Source organism: Electrona antarctica (assembly GCF_951216825.1).
Source record: "Electrona antarctica genome assembly, chromosome: 3".
Classification (NCBI taxonomy): Eukaryota; Metazoa; Chordata; class Actinopteri; order Myctophiformes; family Myctophidae; genus Electrona; species Electrona antarctica.
The window spans coordinates 38,562,243-38,582,312 of NC_136808.1; the positions used below are offsets into that span (position 1 = coordinate 38,562,243).

Sequence of the window (20,070 nt, forward strand, 5' to 3'; positions counted from 1 at the left end):
CTGAATGGCTGGAAAATGGAAATTGCGAGTTTACATATTTTCTCTATTATTAAGGTTATTGTAGTGGTCAATTTGTATTGGGGGTGTGGAGGGGGGCGGGGCAGGGGTCACGAGACATGGCCAAAGCATTTCCGGGGGTCCCCAGCCAAAAACCGTTGAGAACCCCTGCACCATATTCTAATCATTGCTATAGTTCATTTTCAGGTAGGTGACAAAATGTCAGACAATCAGGAGAGTACCCATTTATCAGCTTCATAGGCAAACTCTATGGCAATGATCAGAATAGAGAATAGCTCGTCCCAATATTGAAATAAATAAAAAATAATTAGGCTATATACAAAATTGGCCAACCAGGACTTGAAAATATATTTGTAACCCCAACCACAATGTGACGTCACCCCAAAGAAAGAAATAGCAAAAAACTCTCAAGATGGCGCCACCGTCCTTGAACAGTTCCTCAAGCTATATATATTTTCACAATACAGTTTGGACGCAGTATATTTCACAACAATAACAATATAGTTCAGGGCAGCAGCTTGTTCCCTTCAGTCATTTATTATTGTCAATGCATTCAAAAGGTATACCTTCTTTCTCAAGTTACAGGATACATCACATGTCAGCACAGTCTTACGTCCTCAGGGTACATACACAACACCACAACTATTATAGGAGGTGGTATACCTCCAGAAAGCATACCAATACGCTATGGTTGATTGTGATTCCAAGGACTGAGCACTCCTTCAGTGGTCTTATGATTTACTCCTAATCAACACCTTTTTTGTTGTTGTATATTTCCCTGGTGGCCTTTTAGTTGTGGGACACGGGTCACTCCCCAGTGTAAATTTAACCAAGTAAACCATATGGGACTCCCCCAAGGCTGCCTGCTATTTGTTGATGCCTCAGTTCTCTCTGCTTCTCTGTCATAGGTCGAGGAGAAAGCGGTTGACTTTCTCCAGGTACGCTGGTTTGAGGTAGTCTTGCAGCTCACTCTTTTTCACCCACATGAAAGGAGGCATTTCTGAAGACTGGGAGAGACGGGCACTGTCGGACAGGACGGCTTTGAAAAAGAAGACCTTGGCTCCCACAAAGGTCTCTGTACGCATGGCTCTGGGTACTTTGTATTTATAGACGCCACAGGGGGTATTACCCAGAAATGTGGCCTGCGAGGCAGCCTCTGAAGCAGAGAGAAAGAAGAGAAGAGCTGGTTTAGGTTTAAAAACTTCCCCAAAAAACACTGATTTAATCTGCAGTTTCGGCTAAAACTGATACAGTATTTTGATTTGAGTTTAACACCAACATTGCATTTTTGAGGCTGATATCGGCCGATAGTGATATGTGACCAGATTTGACTGAGGGACTGCCATTGGATTTTTTTAAATATTCCTTTTTTTCATGACATATGAACACATGGAATTATAGCTTCAATTGGTTGTTCAGTTTGACCCACCAGTTTTGGAGATATGGCTTATAGAGTGAAAAAGACAGAAAACAGCGACTTGAGGGAAAAAAAAGGTTCACTTCTGTGGTCTCTAACATTACACCTAGCTACATGTTTAAGCATTTATTTCATATTTACATGTCGATTTCAGCTCTGACATTATTTGAGACATGCTCTAGTATGTGAAGAGTCTGATGTGTATGTGAAAAGCTGGAGGCTGCACAATGGCAGCCCCTCAGTCAAATCTGGTCACATATGATGACAGACTAATTATGCATAGCTATTCCCTAGTATTAACCGGTTACCTGGTAGACTTGAAGCCAGAGCTCTCTTAGCAGTCTGTCTCAGGGTCTCTCCTGTCTCCCAGTTGATCTGAGGAAGCAGCCAGAGTTTCTGCTCTCCAACTTTCTGCTCCACCAACAGAACTAGGGAGTCCGCCAAGCAGCGTTCCAATGAAGACATCTTCTCTTCTAAATCAGCTGCTGTTAAACAACAGATAGACAGACATGAAGACATAGAAACTGGCACATAAAGTTACTTAACTCATTGACTACCAAGAACAGGTTTGGACGAGTTTTTCCCAATGGACACGGCTGTCGATGAGTTTTTAGGTTTTTATTGAATTGTGTAAGATTGCAGTGTTCACTACCATCTGGTTAGCTCTCGGTTGCTAGGCGATCAAGTAAACAGGCAATGCACCGTAAACAATCTGGCCGCGCCTACTACTACACCTACCTATGTGGACGTCCGACGTACTAAAGAAATATGCTGGTGCAGAAAGCACAAATGAGCTGGCCAGATATATAGAGAACCGAGATGACTGGAGACACCGTTGGAGGGCTCGTCTGAGGACGATGTAGAGAGAGCGCCCATCCACTTCAATATTAACTGGATTTTTTAAACCCATTTATCTCTGATTCTTTTCACTGATTTCATTTTTGACGGGCATTAGCCCCTTCTATGCCCAGTTCTGTGTGTTTGTGTGAATCATAGCGATGATTTGATTGACTGAGCACCCCATAGCGATGATTTTATTGGCTGAGCAAAGTACGTATGGAGGATAAAAAGTGAAGACGGAAAAGTGAGGACACAAATTGTGATTGGCTGGAATGAGATGATGTATGTGTATGATGATAAGAACGGCCCTCACTTCACACGGGTGTAATTTATTTTTAAATCAAGTTTAATCAAGTTTTATTCCCAGCTCAAAACAAAAGCATCGCTGGTCGCAGTTGCACAATTTACGTTCGGGTGACTTAAAGATTGTGGCCAACTCTACATAGCCATTGCCAACTTCCGGTTTGGTGCGTAGCGTTAGTCCGATGTCTCAATAATCCGACAACCATAAATGCGACTACCCAACCACAGAGCCCCATACGAACGCTATCCCCAAACCCTAACCGCATGTGGAAGCCATGGGTGACTCTTAACCAGCCACGTTGTCGGACTAAAGGGATGTCGGACTAGCGTGTGCCCCCCTTCTGGTTCTCGGCCCGGGAGTTAACTTCAAAATAAGATATCCGGCTGAAAAGACCTTTTCAGGGAAGGGACACAGACTGTGAAACAATTCTGGCATGACTTAAAGGGACATTTCACAGCTGGAAGAAACTGTAGTCACTCAATGTTAATAGTATTTGTAGTAGATATCAGATAACAGTAGCACAATTTGAAATTTGCACCCCATGGCCAGAAAAGAATGAAGTCGATGTGTTTGACTAAGGTTTGACTGAATTGCTGAATTCCTACAATGCCCATGATGCTTTAGTGCACTTCCCTCCTTGTGGAGAGAGGGGGAGGCTGCATGGAGGTGTGACTTGTAGTCCAGGAAGAAGTGAGACCACATTTTCAGTGGGACAGGGTTTTGGTCATGAACATGGCGTCATGACTAAAATATCTAAAAAAACATATTACACATAAAAACCCCAGGAAAGTGTTTCTTGGGTCCTAAACATCATTAATGTAAAAAGAACCACGCTCATCTGCTGAAAAAACTTAAGTGAGGTGCTGGAGTCACAAAGGGATAATGAAAAAAATAAAGGGAAGCTCCGCACACTCAGATCTGCGCACAAAGTATTTATTTTGCAGGCTTTCGGTCTACTGACGACCTTCAGGCATCAAACATCACGTTCTAAACATCATTAAAATACGCTCTGGTTGCAAAAGTGGCCCTTTAAAAACACATAGAATGTGATATGACTGGACCTTATACTACTAGGAAGAAACCCTGTGATTGATACTTTTACTTGACTGGATCATGTACTTGTTGGCCTTGTGTCTTGCTGAGGTGAGGTTAATAGTGAATGTATTATATTTTGTCTGGTTTTAATTCTGCTTATTCTGCCACATTGAAGCCAAACATTTGTTTCTTGTCTCGATTTTCCAACATTTAAAATATGAAGCGGAAACATGGCATCCATTATACAGTTTTACAGTCGTACATCATCCAGTTGATGTGTTTATAGTGACTCATAGGAATAGACTATGTGACAACCAGGTATAGTCTGGTGACCACCGGAGAGACGGGTGACACAGACCTGTGGTCCTGGGTTCAGGCACAAACTGCTCACACAGACCTGTGGTCCTGGGTTCAGGCACAAACTGCTCACACAGACCTGTGGTCCTGGGTTCAGGCACAAACTGCTCACACAGACCTGTGATCCTGGGTTCAGGCACAAACTGCTCACACAGACCTGTGGTCCTGGGTTCAGGCACAAACTGCTCACACAGACCTGTGGTCCTGGGTTCAGGCACAAACTGCTCACACAGACCTGTGGTCCTGGGTTCAGGCACAAACTGCTCACACAGACCTGTGGTCCTGGGTTCAGGCACAAACTGCTCACACAGACCTGTGGTCCTGGGTTCAGGCACAACCTGCTCACACAGACCTGTGGTCCTGGGTTCAGGCACAAACTGCTCACACAGACCTGTGATCCTGGGTTCAGGCACAAACTGCTCACACAGACCTGTGGTCCTGGGTTCAGGCACAAACTGCTCACACATACCTGTGGTCCTGGGTTCAGGCACAAACTGTTTGAGTTTCTGCTCCCATGTGTCCTCCAGGTCCTGAGCCAACACGATCTCTTCGTCGTCACGGCGACCCTCCTCCTCGTCATCCGAGTCGTAATCATCCGATTGTTTACGCCTCAGCCTCTCGGCGTCCTCCAGGAGACGCAGCTCGTGGTCAGCCAGCAGGCTTTTCTCCAGCTCCATCTGAGACAAGACGGGGATTCAATTTATTTAATCATGGGAGTATCCACACACACACACACACACACACACACACACACACACACACACACACACACACACACACACACACACACACACACACACACACACACACACACACACACACACACACACACACACACACACACACACACACACACACACACACACACACACACACACACACACACACACACACACACACACACACACACCATTGTGTATTGATAACAGCATCACCATCAAAATAATATTAACTATTTAGGCAAATCAGTACCTTTTTTGAGTGGTGTAAACCACTCCTACAACTGGCTTTTGTGTGCATAAAAAAATGACCATGGTTGCTATGTTCAAAATAATTTCTGACGTAATTAAATCACACCCGGGTGAACTGGATGACCGTAGCAACCGTGGTCATTTTCTCTGCGCAAAAACAGCCAGTTGTGAAATCACATCCGGGTGTGATACATACATTTATCAAAAATGATAGCTTTTTTTACTTAACATATTTTGTGTGATTTCATTACGTCAGACATTACGTCAGACCACAGCTGATCATGCTATATAAAACCTTACACCACTCAGTTCACACGGGTGTGATTTTTTTATCTATAAATATGATGGTTGTGGAAAATAACTTAAGTTAAAAAAGGCAGCAGAGCCATGGTACATTCTTTCAAAATTGTATTGTGTATCAACAAAAGAAAAAAGATAAATATTTTTGACACATATCTTGGAACTTAAAGAGATTCACCCTAAAAGAATGCCATTTTTCTATTGAATTCTTGAATTCATGGATATTGTTTACTTTTCTTTTGTCAATCATTTAATAATTTGATGACCAGCAGTGGTTCCCTATGGGGACACAAAGGACTATTTGTGTATCCATAGGGATCCACTGCTAGTCATCAACAAAAACATCCATGAATTCAAGTTATTTTGGGCGTGAAGTTCCGTGAACCATCCCTTTAAACATTAACCACAAGGTACAACATAACAGCCGTAGAAATGCTATGTAGCTGTGTGCATATTACAGTGCATCCAGGGCTAACTAAATTGTTTATAGTGCAAAGTAAAATATAGACCAAAAATAGATCAAACATAAGACATTCTGACCACAACCACTGCAGTCACTGAGACAAGGGACAAATCCCTCCACACTGTTCAAAAGCATTAATCTTTTTTTTTTCAATGTATTTTTATTGAGGCTCTGAAATTTCACAACTGTTCAATGGCAATTCAATGTATATAGAATCACACATTTTTCTTTTTTCAACACAACATAGGAAAACAAGTACCACAATTACGGACATTACAATGCACAGGGTACACCACAGTCTTCAAAAGCATTCATCTGAGCCTCCAGGAATAATGTAGTTCATCTGTTAAAAAAGAAAAAAGATACAAAAGAAGATAATGTCCTTAATAGCAACACTCATGAGTGATTTCAAATGGCAAGATAATCAAAACATATGCAGTATTATTGAGGACTTAAAAATACAGCAGTGAGAAGATTTTTCCTGGAAATAATTAAATAAATAGTAATAATTTGAATAATTGATTAATCAAAAGGATGATAAATATATATAGAGAGATTATAATTAATGGCAAGACTTAAGAAAGAATGATGTTAGGCCAAGTCAATGCAAATGGAATGGCACTGTGAAGACCTGTCATACCAAATGTACTTATTAGTACGATTACATATTTTATACTATATCGTAATGTATTTCAAAAATATATATCTTACAGTTTGCTTAAGGGACAACAATGAAGGAACTCCATGTGGGACCATGCTGCTCTTTTTAGCACTCAACAATAGTAGGCTAGGGTTCCTATAGTTACTCACTTATAGCTCTCTGCTGCCCCCTAGTGTCTATCTTTGTAGTAAACTAGGGACCTTCAAGACAAGCTGCTGCTACCAAAAGGGGGCAGCCACAGTCAAGTGGAGACATAGTTGAAGATTCACGTGGTCTTGGTTTCCTGGTAAAACTTACACCATATATTATCTTTACAGGCTCGATTCCAAGGTCATTATTCCTTTGTTATATAAGTTTTGTAGTAAACAAACTGAGTTCATCGTTTTTTACCAATTGTTTTTGAACCACATGCTGAGAATGTGAACAGGGAGCTGAGCTTTGCTGCATCGGCTGCCATTCATGCTATATCATTATTATATTTGCATACCGTATATGATAGGACACATTCTAGTATTGTTTAAGTCCATGTTTTGTAAAAGAAAATGGATTTGATTATGAAGGATAATAATGGTAGGTATAGGATCAACTATTCTACTTTTTTTTGTTGTTTTTTCACAATTTTGATGACTGGCTTTGGTAATACAGAAATAGCTGCTAAGTACATCATTTGTGGGAGTGTGTGATTTTGAGGGGCTGAATTTTTGACTTTCATTAAAAGAGAGTTAATGCTTGACCAAAATGCAGAGGTAAAAGTTTAGGCTGTCCATTCCTAGAACCTTGTTTGCCCCATTTAGGACTGAGGCCGATATATACTGTAGATACCAACAAGAACCCCAGAAGGGGTTAAGGAAATGTATTAATAGCAAATTCTGCACACAGTGATGTTGCATAAATGTCATCCGACAATGACCGAGTTGAATTTTAAATATTATGTTTACATATTAAAACATTAATTATATACACGGCAGCTCTTTTGGCATGTGAGAAGTGTATGATTGCAACATAGATTTCCAGGTACTGGTAACTTCATGGGGTATAAAGTTTACTAGGAAACCATATCTTCAGGGAAGGGAGGGAGTGAGAGCTCCTACAGTAGTTCAGGTTAGATTAGTGGACATCAGCAAATTAATTTAATCGTGAAATTACCTTATTTTTGTATACCAGGGTTATTGTAAATGAAACTGGAAATGAAATAGAAATTAAAAAAAGAAAAGAAAAAAGAAATATGAATAAAAACTAAAACGAACAAGGCAAAAACAAACTAAAGCAACATAGAATTGCATGTAAAATGGGTTCTGGTTTAATCTTAGTTTTTCCACCATCATATCATGTATTATTTCATTGTAACCTTTTCAGTTTATATAAAGCTTTCCTCATAACACCGATATTATAACCTTATTTAATTGGATGCGTTTAGAACAGGTCAAGAGTGCTGCTAAAGATATACGTAAGATACAGTACACTGTAATCAATGGCTCTGCTCTTGCACATTTATGACACACTGCTGCAAAAATATATACATTATCACCCATTAAGAGGTTCATCATACTGCTGTTCTACCTGTAGTTTAACTTTATTTATATCACAACCAGTATTATTACATTTATTGTAGGCCTAATTATCTTGTAGTATTGTTGTGTTCGCTCAGACTCTGAACATTTTGCTGCGTGTACCTGTATGACTACACTGTTCTAGATTATTGATTCTGAGCATGACTTTGCATACTTTTCTATCCCAAAAATGATTGAGTGCACTTCGAAATATTATTATAAACTCCAGTAACCTACCTTGGCAATAGGTGGCGATTTGTGATTTTTGGATGACGTCGTCACCAACAGGTGTGTCAGAGCCTTGTGCACCGGAGTCAGCATCTCTGGCTGCAATACCAGGCATGTCTTCAAACATCTGTAAAGATATACTGGTATATTCAATTAATTTAACAGTAGAGTATAGAGTGTTGCAGTAAGGAGAACCAAGATAATATTTTGATATTCTCAGTAATTTAACTGCCTAATCATTGATGGAGAATCCAAGCTAATAGGCCTGCAGGCTTTCTATTCCTGGAAAGTTAGCATGCTATAATAGAAGCCATTGTTCTCACATGTTTGAAATGACTAAACATGCCTACGGATGATGTCACTGGTAGGTGTGTTTCTGAACTGTCTACAGCCATCCTCTGAGACACAGAGTAATTAGACAAAAATGGTATGATTATTATAATGACCATTAATGAGGACCAATTCTACGAAGATAGGTTTTAAGTTAAACTAAAACTCTTACAATTTCCGTCTCAAATTGTATTTGAGTGTGCTGGGGATGAAAGATGGATTGTATACTGATCCTGTCCAGCATAGTGAAAAGCACAATGAGTTTGCATGTTCTCCCCGTGTCCCCTAGGGTAGGTACCCTCACAAAAACATGCAGTAATCCTGGTCTCTAAACTGCCTCCCCCTGGCCAGCCGGGGAGCCTGATGGAGGGGAAAGGAACTGGTTGGAATAACGTGTTCCTTCCACACGCTACGTCCAACCAGGGAAACTCCCCCCCTGTCAGGTGTAAAGGAGCAACTTGGATACTCATGCATGAAGGAAGCATGAGTTCAGCTCTCCCCAGGTTGGCGGAGGGTGTGTAGAGCCCAGGATCACATTAGATAATTGACACAGGGGTGAAAAATGGGTTACAAAATTGTGGGATAAAAAATATTTAAAAAAAATTAAAGCACAATGAGCTAAGCAAACAGACTTACTACTCACTTGAGGAATGTTTTGTTCTTGAAACAGCATCACAGACACGTCATGTCATGTAGCTGATTTAAAAAGGTTATCTTTGAAAAACAAAGAAGGGTCCCGCACACTGTCAGAATACTTGCCAAATGTTGCTCTTTATGTAGCTGATTGACATCAGATATTGTTTTTAAAAGAAAGAAAATAACTCCTAATAGGGACTTGCTCCATACGAGTATCCAGTTACCGTCACAGAGATAATACATTCCTGCAAAATATAACTGCATAGCTCTGTAAACAGAGGCATTATAAGACCAATCAATCGTTATATAGTCTGGGATTCTCAAACTTCCAAGCTAACTTATTTATATTTTGCTGCATTTATATACATAATAATAATAATAATAATAATAATAATAATACGGGAAGGCATACCTTTGTCCAAGGGTAATCCTGTGTCATTCCATGTACTGCCAGGTTTATGTTTATATCTTGTAAATGATGGCTGAATTATTGTGCATATCCGTGTTGAGTGTCAAAACTAATTTCACCCACTTATTTACACCTGTAAACTTGCGATGTGACAAAGTTGATTAGAGACTGCAGTAACATTGAACAAACTCCTGGGGCACTGTGGAGCATTTTCTAACACACTTTTCACATTTACATGAATAAGACACCTGCTACACCACATTGATTAGCTACATCTGGCCTACAGGGCACTGCTCCATGGATGCAAAAACTGCAAATCTCTGCATGTGCAATGCATGTGCAGTGCATTCTTGCATCACAAGTGAAGCACACCCTAATGCCAACACTAAGCCACTGTCTGAAAGAACTACAGAAAGTTATTTCAAGAAAGTGCAGTGCTTGTAATAAACACTGTATAGGCTCCAGTAAGGCCTGCCACTAACTCAACCTCCGGGGAGCCACTCCCCGGAGTCTCTTTTCGTCTTCCACTTCCGTGGACTTCTAATATGAACCCCCAACTGACTGCCAAGTGTGACCGTGGACCAGGCCTCTTCATGGAGCCCATCAGAAGTGTGACTGTGGACCCGGCCTCCTCACAGAGCACAACCTGGACCAGACATGACCAGGCCCCTCCACGGAGCCCACCAAAGTGTGACCGTGGACCCGGCCCCCTCACAGTGCACGACCATGGACTGCTATCATAATACCACCATCATATTACCACTACACTATATCTTAATTATTCTCATACATTATTATCCGACCACATTGCTATACCATATTATCTTACACTATTTCATTCATTATATTATTATCCTACACTATTTCATTCATTATTATTGTTATTGCTACTACTTGTATTTGCCTGTATCTCTTTCCCTGTCCATCTCTCTTCTATTCTTTCTTCCTATTCCCCCACTCCCCCCCCCCCCTCCCCCGACACGGTCGAGGCAGATGGCCGCCCACCCTAGTCGGGTTCTGCCTGACGTTTCTTCCTAAAGGGGAGTTTTTCGTTACCACTGTCGCAATATTGCTTGCTCTGGGTGGATCTTTGTTGGTTTGTAAAGCGTCTTGAGATAACTTGTTGTGATTTGACACTTTAATAAAATAAAATTGAATTGAATTGAAGGTCAGCACTAACAGTCAGTCCATCACAAGTGGTGTTAAGTGTGTATGCCTAATCCAGGCCAGGCCCACTCCAGAGGACAGACTTACAATATCTGCATAAATACAGCCTGAGCAATAACGCCAATATTCAATTGTATTCCCATTCTTTTTGGTTATTTAACGTTAACCATGGAAAGTGTAGTGTATATTGGGCTGCTAGAGTACCCGTACGGGGAACGCGCATTGGTCACGTGATACCGGATGCCGGTCAGTTGTTGTATGTCATGCTACCTGAAAACACACAGTAAATGATTGACTCACTGTTATCCTAAAGTCTGGAGATCCTGTCAAGTTATTGATACAACAGACAAACATTACATGGTGTCAGAAGTGAGATGTAGTGTATATTGGGCTGCTAGAGTACCCGTACGGGGAACGCGCATTGGTCACGTGATACCGGATGCCGGTCAGTTGTTGTATGTCATGCTACCTGAAAACACACAGTAAATGATTGACTCACTGTTATCCTAAAGTCTGGAGATCCTGTCAAGTTATTGATACAACAGACAAACATTACAGAAAGTTTACATCTTGAATATTTCATGAATTTAGCTTTCATGAAGATTGATGATGATGATTGATGAACATTTGCATCACTCATCACAAGCCTGAGAGAAAATCATACACTACAAAAATGTCTATGTGTACACTGACTTTTTTTGTGTGTTTGTGTTTCTAGCACCTTATAATGTCCTAAAGTATACCATGCACAGTACACCATATGCTCACACACCTTTATATATTGGGCAATTTTTTATAGGGGTTTCTTGTGACCCTACTGTACCATTAACATCCTATGGCAGGCAAAAATGTCAAACTTTACTTATGCTTTAAGTAGCATGTGACATGTCAAACTAGGGGGTTTTCATGATTCTGAATCCATGGCTATGGCTGTTTTTAGCCCAAGGAGTCTACCATCTGAAAATACAGTGGGTGATTTGCATCTGAGCTTGAAGATCTGCCATTTTCGCCGGATGTTGTTGGCCAAATAGGCTCTGATCCAGAGAGTTAGCTAGCTCTGGACCACATTATAGCCCAATTTGGAACCTCTCGGTTCCGATTGGAGCTATGGACTAGAGCTCTATATGACACCGTCGGCCCAGACATAGAATAGGGATGCTAGGGGCTAGGGCGCTCACACGTTTCATGATCCACTGAAACCTACCTGGTACATGAGCTCTGCAAGCTGCTCCTCTATGGGGTTTTTGTCTCGGGAGATGACAGGGAGTCTCTGCAGCCAAACTGAACCCATTAACGTCCATGGCGACGCGACGGTTTCAATTTGATCTTTAGCTTTCAATGAAACGCGACACGCAGAGCTTACTGAAAACTGGCGCAACGTTGATGCTGTATTACCGACCCTTGTTCTCTCAAAACACTTAACTAAATGCATAAAGCACCGACTCGCCATCCTGCCACAGGGCGCAGCCATATTGGTTCTCCTGCAGCATTACCCAGAACGCTTTGCCAAAGTCGATGCCATTACTTTGTGAAAGGGGGGATCTAGAAATGATCATAAAAACCGACTATGACTCAGAATATTATACTGCATGATTTTCAACAACGGGTTCAGCAATTAGATATCGTATTGTATTTAGTCCAAAGATTTTATAAAATAAAATGTACGTTCTAACAGACACAGTTTCATTATGTATATGCCCCCCCAAAACATCCACATAATGGTGCTTACCAGGATGAGCTTTTGCAATTTGCTCAATGTCACACGTTTTGTTTTGTGTACAAAAGTGACTGTACAGAAGAACCATGTTTAAATTAAACTGTATATTAATTAGTTCAATCAGAAACGTATGCCGGCAAGGACATGTAGACATTACTGGAGGATCGTAAGTGTATTTTTATATGAAGTCTATTCATTATTCATTATTTAGCAGCCGTGGTAATGGTTGAAACCATAATGCTATTAGAATACATTATTAGCGTTTAGAATGTCTGTGATATAGTCCTGATCCAGTGCGTTAACAGTGTTACACTGTGATATTATGCTAGTAAAGATGCTGGAAACGATGTCTATTTTTTAGTTTTTGTTAATTGTTATATAGCAATAGCATATTCTGTTTCTGAATGTGAACAGAGTGCTGCAGAGAGCGCTATGTTCCAGTGCTGTCAGGTCACACGAGGAGACAGCCCTGCCCATCACAGATTCAGGGAACAGCCCGCGACGTCCTCGTGTAGTGAGGCCCACAGATGCTGGACAATCATCCAAATCCAAAGAGTTCAGGTACAGTAAGTCCATTACACAGTTCAGCAGGTTATTGTGGCTGTAGCTTGGGATGTGTGTATTACACACATCGCAAGCTACAGCCACTCCAGCCTTAGGCTTAGATTGATCAACACTATTGTAGATGAATTTTATCGATTTTGACACACTGTCACTTGCTGGTTCAAGAGCTTTTTATTTAATGTCAAATGCAACATTTTGGTCTTTTGACCTTCCTCAGGCATGACTGAAATACAAAAACAGAAGAAGACAATTGCATCAAAAGATCAATTTCCTACAAGCAGAACGACATTGAAATATTGTTATGTGTTTATAGAGCACGTATGCAAAACACATTTGTGACATTCCCTAAGAACTACTAAGCATACTCATATAGGCCATACTGTACATGACAACTGTTTTAACAAAAAACAAAAGACTAATTTTACAAACATCGCTGAGATGACTGCTGTTTTCTTCCTGCAGTCTCTACCCACCGATGCCTGGTGAGGACAGCACTCTGAGGTGGGCAGGGCAGAAGTTTGAGGAGCTGCCGATTGCACACATCAAAGCCACATACAACAAGTACGAATATTTTCAAACTCACATGTTCAAGGTTGTGCTTTGTGTGCAGGTACATAAGAGTAAAACTTACTTTTGCTTGGCTTCCTTCAGACAATGCAGCCAGCATAGATAATAACAACAACAATAATAATGAGAAAATATTGTTCCTAAATAAACAAGTGTGGTCCTGTATCTGTGTCCCCAGCACACATATCCAGGTGACAGACAGTGCAGGTGTGTCAATGGTGAGGGTGTCTTGTGGGACAGAGGGCTTCAAGAATATTAAGAAGTCCACCCCCACCGCTGCTCAGACAACTGGGATATCTGCTGCCTCAGTACGACCCATAACATTTTTGTTCTTTTTCTGTACAACGCTTCTGTAATGAAGATGCTCCTATCCTATTACTGATTGATCAATCAATGACCACCACATGTTTAAATTATATCGTCACTGCCTTGACACTGGTTTTATACTAAATATTGTTCATTTTATATTTTCTGTCTCGTCAGAATTTGTCTTATGCATCTTAGTATGGCTTCTAAATCATTGACAGGTTGTGAGCTTGAAGGTCGGCTATTTCCTGCGACAAAAAAAACTCACTAGTATAGACTAGAGCCCTGAGGGACTCCGGTCAGCCAAGTATAGGGGTTTAAGTGGTTAAACGCATGAAACTGTCCCAGTATGCCAATGCCGGGATCATACTACACTATTTCTTTATATCGTTGGTCACCATGTCAGATTATTCCGTCTATTATTATGCGTTTGATCGGCCGATCAATCATCATTTGCCTCTTCTACAACGTTGCGTGAGATTGGGGAAGTGGGTGAAGAATGCCAAAATCAGGCTGAAATTGTGATGTCTGATTCCGGTTTAAGAGTTCAGTAGAAGCAGAAGTGCCATCAAATAGTCTCTAAAAAGTGTTTTCTTGTATCTGTCTGTCCTGTGTAGAAAGCCACAGGGAAGGGAGTTACGTATGTCCGTGTGGTGGTGAAAGGCCTTGGACAAGGACGGTTGGTAAGTAGAGCAGCAAGACTGAGACATTCTGGTCAGAGAAGCAACACAGTATAGGATTTAATGTTGTTATAAGTCATTATGCTGGTATAAAACATGAGATGACTTCATGAATAGAGAGAGTATGCAAATGCATCACTGTTCCACCGGGTCACGCCCCTCTTATCTAGACTGAGTGGTAAAACATTGAGCAACATGGAGCGTTGGAGTTTGGAAGCGCGTGTTGGAAATCACTCAACGGTTCTGTTTCTAAATGTCACATAATGCAGGAGCCAGCAGAACGTTATTGAAAAGGAGCACTTCCAACACTGAGAAAAATAATTACCTGCATGGAAAGTAGCTCATAACATGTCTATGGTGGATTTTTATGAAGCAAAAACTTTGTAGATGGAATCCGATCCGGACATTTCTCTTTGGATGTATTGGGGAAGTAGTTTTCTGCCACTCAGTAGGCATTCCCACATAACTTCTGGGTACAATGATGTCATGAGCATATCCTCTATAAAACATGAGATGACTTCATGAATATTGCTTCGTTGTTGTTTTTTTACCAGCTGCGAAGCAGACTGGGCTACATTCTATCGGGTTGGTAGTGCGACTTATCTTCTCATTGGCTGCCGTATTGACCTATTTGTCATTGGCTGCCTCGTCTCTAGACAACCACACACGTTTTGCCTCTAGCCGACCTCTCAGCCAATGGGATAGGAACATCCCATAGTCTGCACCTCCCAAGAGTCACTAACTCAACGTCTGCACGGCATGAAGAACAGTCACAACATAATACTAGACATGTGGAAATTGACGCCAGCAACCAGACATGTGGAAAATAAACCACATGCATCAACGTGAACGGCATGACGACAGGCATCGCAGACTATCGCAGACCCCCGCGCCAACCTCCGCAGGGACCCCCTCGCCGACCTCTGCGGGGACCCCCTCGCCGACCTCCACGGGGGTCTGCGGTAGACTGTGTGGGGTCTGCGGATAAAAGGGGGGTCCCCGTGGAGGTCGGCGCGGGGTAGGCTACAATCAAATGGACGATTTTTTTTTATTTGTAGAAAAGGGTCCTTTGGTTCCATTTGTAGTAGGCTAAATAAAAACGTCTGGGTTTCCGAGGCTAATAAATTGGCAGCAGGAGAGAGATAGTGGTTTTTCAAAAGCTGCTGAAAGGAATACTGCAGGAGGTTACACTTTATTCAGCCAAGTGGTCGCTAGACAACAGACAAATTACTTTTGTGGTACGGTACAATGTTTCAGTGAAAAGAGTCAGTGATGATGGAATGACAGACAGTTAATGAATGTGGTTCTTATTTGTCCCCGGTCATCTTGGACAAGAAGGATAATTTGCTGTGGAATGCCAAGGCAACATACAGCTCTTACTATACAATGAATGCATGCCTGACAAATGATTATGGCAGATCAATCAATGCTTCACAATGTCTTGGAGATAAAGCCAGAGGCCAGACTGAGATGGTTTGGACACGTACAGAGGAGGGATATTACAGAGGAGGGATAGTGAGTATATCGGTAGAAGGTTGTTGAGGTTGGAACTGCCAGGCAGGATGCCTAGGCTCCTAGAGGAAGACCAAAGAGAAGATTTATGGATGTAGTGAAAGAGGACATGAAGTTAGTTGGTGTGAGAGAAGAGGAGGCAGGGGACAGGGTGTGAAGGAGGCAGATGATTCGCTGTGGCGACCCCTGAAGGGAAAAGCCGAAAGGAAAAGAAGACTAATCAATGCTTCACTCTGGACAAATGATTTAACCCATTCAGGACAGGAACCCCTTTTGGGGATTTTGAGGGGCGCTAGTTAGTTAGTTAGTTAGTTTATTTATCTCAGTCATGTTTAAACAATGCAGTTGAACATACAGAATGAGGGTTACAAAGTTACAGTTTGACTGAAAAGGTTTGGGCTGAAGCTGAGGGTATGCGCGTGACATCATCACCATACCCGGAAGTTATGCGGGAACGCCTACTGAGTGGCAAAAAACTACTTTCTGGCCTTGACAGCCCATACATCCACACAGAAAAGTCCTATTTGATTGCATTAAATGACTTTAAAGAACATTAAATTCACTTTGTCACTCGATTTGCCACTCAATCTGCCACTCGATCTGCCATTCACTTTATGCATGCGCATACCCTCTATTGGGCTAGCCCCTCCTATGTCCAGCTTTGAGGGTGTGTGTAAACACAAACATTGTCCTAACACAAACATTAAATACCATTGAATGGCCAGTTTTATGTCATTTTCCCACCACAAACATTAAATGCCACTGACAATTAATGGCCAGCTTTGAGTGTTTGTAAACACAAAAAATTGCGTGAACACAAATGGTGAGGACGCAAATTATAATTGGCCGGAATGCGATCATGTATTATGATGTATAATGATAAGAGCGCCCCTCACGTCACACAGGTTTTCCAGAAAATTTAGGTCAGGATTTAGAAAGTGTTTTATTTTTGTCAAATGTAAACACTACCACATCATTTTTTTTATCCGACAATTTTGTAACCCATTTTTACCAGCTGCTTGAAAAGCATGCTGGTCAATAAACGCCCGGGATGGCTTCTGTGACCAATCTCTCATTGGATGCCGCCGTAGTTACCACCTGGCTTCCTGATTGGCTGCCTCGTCTCTAGGCAACCAGACACTTTTTGCCTCTAACCGACCTCTCAGCCATGGGATGCTAGCTAGGGTGTGTGTGTGTGTGTGTGTGTGTGTGTGTGTGTGTGTGTGTGTGACATAGCTGCTATATTTAAGAAACACTTGAACTGCCGCCTAGTAAACACAGATCACTACCCCAGTTTTGAGGTCCAAGTCATTAGAGTGGACTCTGAAAATCCTTTTAATTATTCTCGTGTACCGCCCACCAAAATCCAAGGACTTCATTTCTGGGACACCGGCCCCACACACAGGCTGGGTCACACATTGGACCTAGTTCTATCCTGTGGTTTTAATATAGTTCGTGGAAATAATAGCTCCATGTCTGTCCGACCATTGCACCATTTTATTTGCTCTGTCTCCCCCTGTCAAAACATCATCTCCCAACTCCCTTACTCACGTCACTTTAACTCCCAAATTGCCGCCATTTTTTCAGAGGCCCTCACTGCTGCCCCAAACACCTGTATTTTTGAGGCCCCACCACCAGAAATGAACACAGAGGAACTTATTTCTCTATTTAATTTCACCTGTGCCACAATCCTAGATAATGTTGCTCCCTTAAAACAAAAACAATCCAAACCAAAATGCTCCCCTTGGCTAAATGACACCACCAGAGCCCTGAGAAGGGAATGCAGAAAATCAGAAAGGAAGTGGAAAAGTGTCAAACTTCAGATCTCTTTCGATATTCTGAAAAACCACCTCCTCAGCTATCAGGATGCTATAAACGCAGCACGTAAAACCTATTTCTCTAAACTCATTTCTGACAACTCCCATAATCCACAGATCCTCTTCAAAACCATAAACTCAGTTCTCCACCCTCCCCCCGGCAATAATACGGACATTTCTGCTGCAAAATGTAACGAGTTCCTTAAATGTTTTATCACAAAAGTAAATGACATCAGACAGAATATCCCCCCACCCACATCTGACCTATCGACCCCATCGGCCTGCACCTCCATATTAGACAGCTTCCTTCCCACCACACTCCCCAGCCTCATCAAGATCATTTCCACCATGAAGCCTGCCACCTGTCTTGACATTGTCCCCTCTGCCCTCCTGAAAGAGGTTGCCAACATCCCAGAGGGTCCCAGCATCCTGGCAATAATAAATAGCTCCCTGGCCACTGGCACAGTCCCGGACTGCTTCAAGCATGCAGTAGTTCAACCCCTCCTGAAAAAAACCAACACTGACCCCTCCATACCCAGCAATTACAGACCCATATCAAAACTTCCATGTTTGTCCAAAATCAGTCATTCTCTCCCAGTTAATGCCATACCTTCAACACAATATAACAATAACAATATAATGGAAACATTTCAGTCAGGTTTCAGACCCCTCCACAGTACAGAATCAGCCCTCCTGAAGGTGCCATCTCCTTAAAACAGCTCATAAAACAGCTCCTAAGGCCCTAGTCAAATATGGTCTGTCTTATACATTATTGTACATATGAGGTTAAATTATCCATCACCAGAAAGTAGTTTTTTTGGCCACTCAGTAGGCCGTAGTTCCCGCATAACTTCCGGGTATGATGCTGATGTGCATGCCCTCTATCATACACACATTAATACATTAGTCAACCATTTACTGTACTACTGTAACTTGTTTGACTGCTGACAGTGTTCTATTTCTCTTTTCATGCAGGCTGCCATCAAAGGGTTGACCATGGGAGGTCTAGAGGTGGTGTCAATCACAGACAACACTCCTGTACCCCACAACGGATGTCGCCCACGGAAAGCCAGAAGGATTTGACCAGTCACATGCCACCTTAGACCAAACATCATACTTTTTCTTCTAACACAGACATTAATTAGTGCATATTCACTCCAACTTCTCCTGTGAACAGTTTTGTTAATATATTGATTCTGTAATTGCACATATTGGCCAGAAGAGGGATTATTCCCTCCTCTGGAAGAAAATGTATAATAAATTCTCACCTTGGTTGCACATTTCCGTTGTGTTACTTGGGTCAGTCTTTGTCCTTGGAGTGTATGTTATACTACCATATGTAGAGGGGGAGACACTGAAATAAACACATAGATTTAATAAATCATCACCAAATGAAGAGTTGGACACTAATGATGAATAAATATTACGGTATATAGGAAAGGTCTGTCCTCAACATACATACTGTTACAGTCATTAAATGTAACATGATGAAGAACAAGAACAATACATGGGAAATACAGACAGTTATGCATGTTGAATTCTCATAACTGTTCTAAACACTAAACAGAGTGTTTAGAAAAATGATGTATTTAGACAGGGTGTGAATATGAATAAAGGTCCTTTTTAGTGCAACAACATTCAAGAAGAGCTGGAAGTGGGCGAACCGATATCCGAATGGTTTGGGTGCATACCATGTGGGGCCATTGTGGGCGTAAAATGCCTTCTTCGGACACGACAGACGGTGAAGCGACACTTGAGGCTAGGCTACTCTCTGGTTCGGCTCATGGCTGGCTGAACTGTATGCTGTGTGGCATTTCCCTGCTCGCTGTCCGCCTCTCCTGTCTCTACCATTACTATTATAATAATGCAGAAATGTAATAATCCGTAAAACGGAAGAAGAGGTGGCAGTAAACCACACAGTTTAGCAACAAGTAATGTTTAACTTTTGGAACCCACACCATTAACCTCGGTTAACCCAGTGAATATTGCAGTCTGAACACCAAACCGTTTCTTTAATTAACTGTCAGCCTGGCTGCTTGTCTGTTGTTTCAGTCTGACGGATCGTTTCTGTGTCTGCCTGTCTCTGTATTTGGATTTGGACTACCGGACTCTTGCTCTGGCCACTAGATGATTCTGTGTTTGGATGACTGTTGCTCCATCCAACCTGAACCAAAGTCATTAACAGCTGTGTGACGTGTTCACTTATCTTTGGGTCTGTCGG

The 20,070-nt window shown here is 41.8% G+C and overlaps 2 protein-coding genes across 4 annotated transcripts; one reads left to right on the forward strand and one right to left on the reverse strand.

The window, feature by feature from the left end:
- Positions 1–330: 330 nt before the first annotated feature.
- On the reverse strand, positions 331–12,195 carry LOC306920528 (large ribosomal subunit protein mL46-like). 2 transcript variants are annotated; one of them, XM_079497331.1, is made up of 4 exons: positions 11,891–12,195; positions 4,441–4,648; positions 1,744–1,917; positions 331–1,174 (listed from the first exon to the last, which is right to left on the reverse strand). In XM_079497331.1, exons 1-4 carry the CDS (start codon positions 12,155–12,157, stop codon positions 921–923), a joined length of 903 nt encoding a protein of 300 aa, XP_079353457.1. In that variant the 5' UTR covers positions 12,158–12,195; the 3' UTR covers positions 331–920. The 2 variants fall into 2 exon arrangements, with proteins under 2 accessions (XP_079353457.1, XP_079353456.1); XM_079497330.1 differs by having other exon boundaries at positions 336–1,174; positions 1,744–1,920; positions 11,891–12,193.
- Positions 12,196–12,420: 225 nt separating this feature from the next.
- On the forward strand, positions 12,421–19,131 carry LOC306920530 (small ribosomal subunit protein uS11m-like). Of its 2 annotated transcripts, XM_079497334.1 has the most exons (7): positions 12,421–12,569; positions 12,818–12,887; positions 12,927–12,964; positions 13,430–13,528; positions 13,713–13,842; positions 14,458–14,523; positions 18,825–19,131. In XM_079497334.1, exons 1-7 carry the CDS (start codon positions 12,490–12,492, stop codon positions 18,930–18,932), a joined length of 591 nt encoding a protein of 196 aa, XP_079353460.1. In that variant the 5' UTR covers positions 12,421–12,489; the 3' UTR covers positions 18,933–19,131. The 2 variants fall into 2 exon arrangements, with proteins under 2 accessions (XP_079353460.1, XP_079353459.1); XM_079497333.1 differs by having other exon boundaries at positions 12,818–12,964.
- Positions 19,132–20,070: the final 939 nt, after the last annotated feature.

What these genes read in the sequence shown, in the direction of transcription:
- LOC306920528 (XM_079497330.1), bottom strand. Translation starts at nt 12,157, where the DNA reads ATGGCTGCGCCCTGTGGCAGGATGGCGAGTCGGTGCTTTATGCATTTA. An exon ending in GCCTGAACCCAGGACCACAG is followed by an intron (nt 1,921 to 4,440) that starts GTATGTGTGAGC and finishes GTTGTTTAACAG; the next exon opens with CAGCTGATTTAGAAGAGAAG. An exon ending in TCTGGCTTCAAGTCTACCAG is followed by an intron (nt 1,175 to 1,743) that starts GTAACCGGTTAA and finishes TCTCTGCTTCAG; the next exon opens with AGGCTGCCTCGCAGGCCACA.
- LOC306920530 (XM_079497333.1), top strand. Translation starts at nt 12,490, where the DNA reads ATGTTTAAATTAAACTGTATATTAATTAGTTCAATCAGAAACGTATGC. An exon ending in ATCAAAGCCACATACAACAA is followed by an intron (nt 13,529 to 13,712) that starts GTACGAATATTT and finishes CTGTGTCCCCAG; the next exon opens with CACACATATCCAGGTGACAG. An exon ending in CTGGGATATCTGCTGCCTCA is followed by an intron (nt 13,843 to 14,457) that starts GTACGACCCATA and finishes TGTCCTGTGTAG; the next exon opens with AAAGCCACAGGGAAGGGAGT.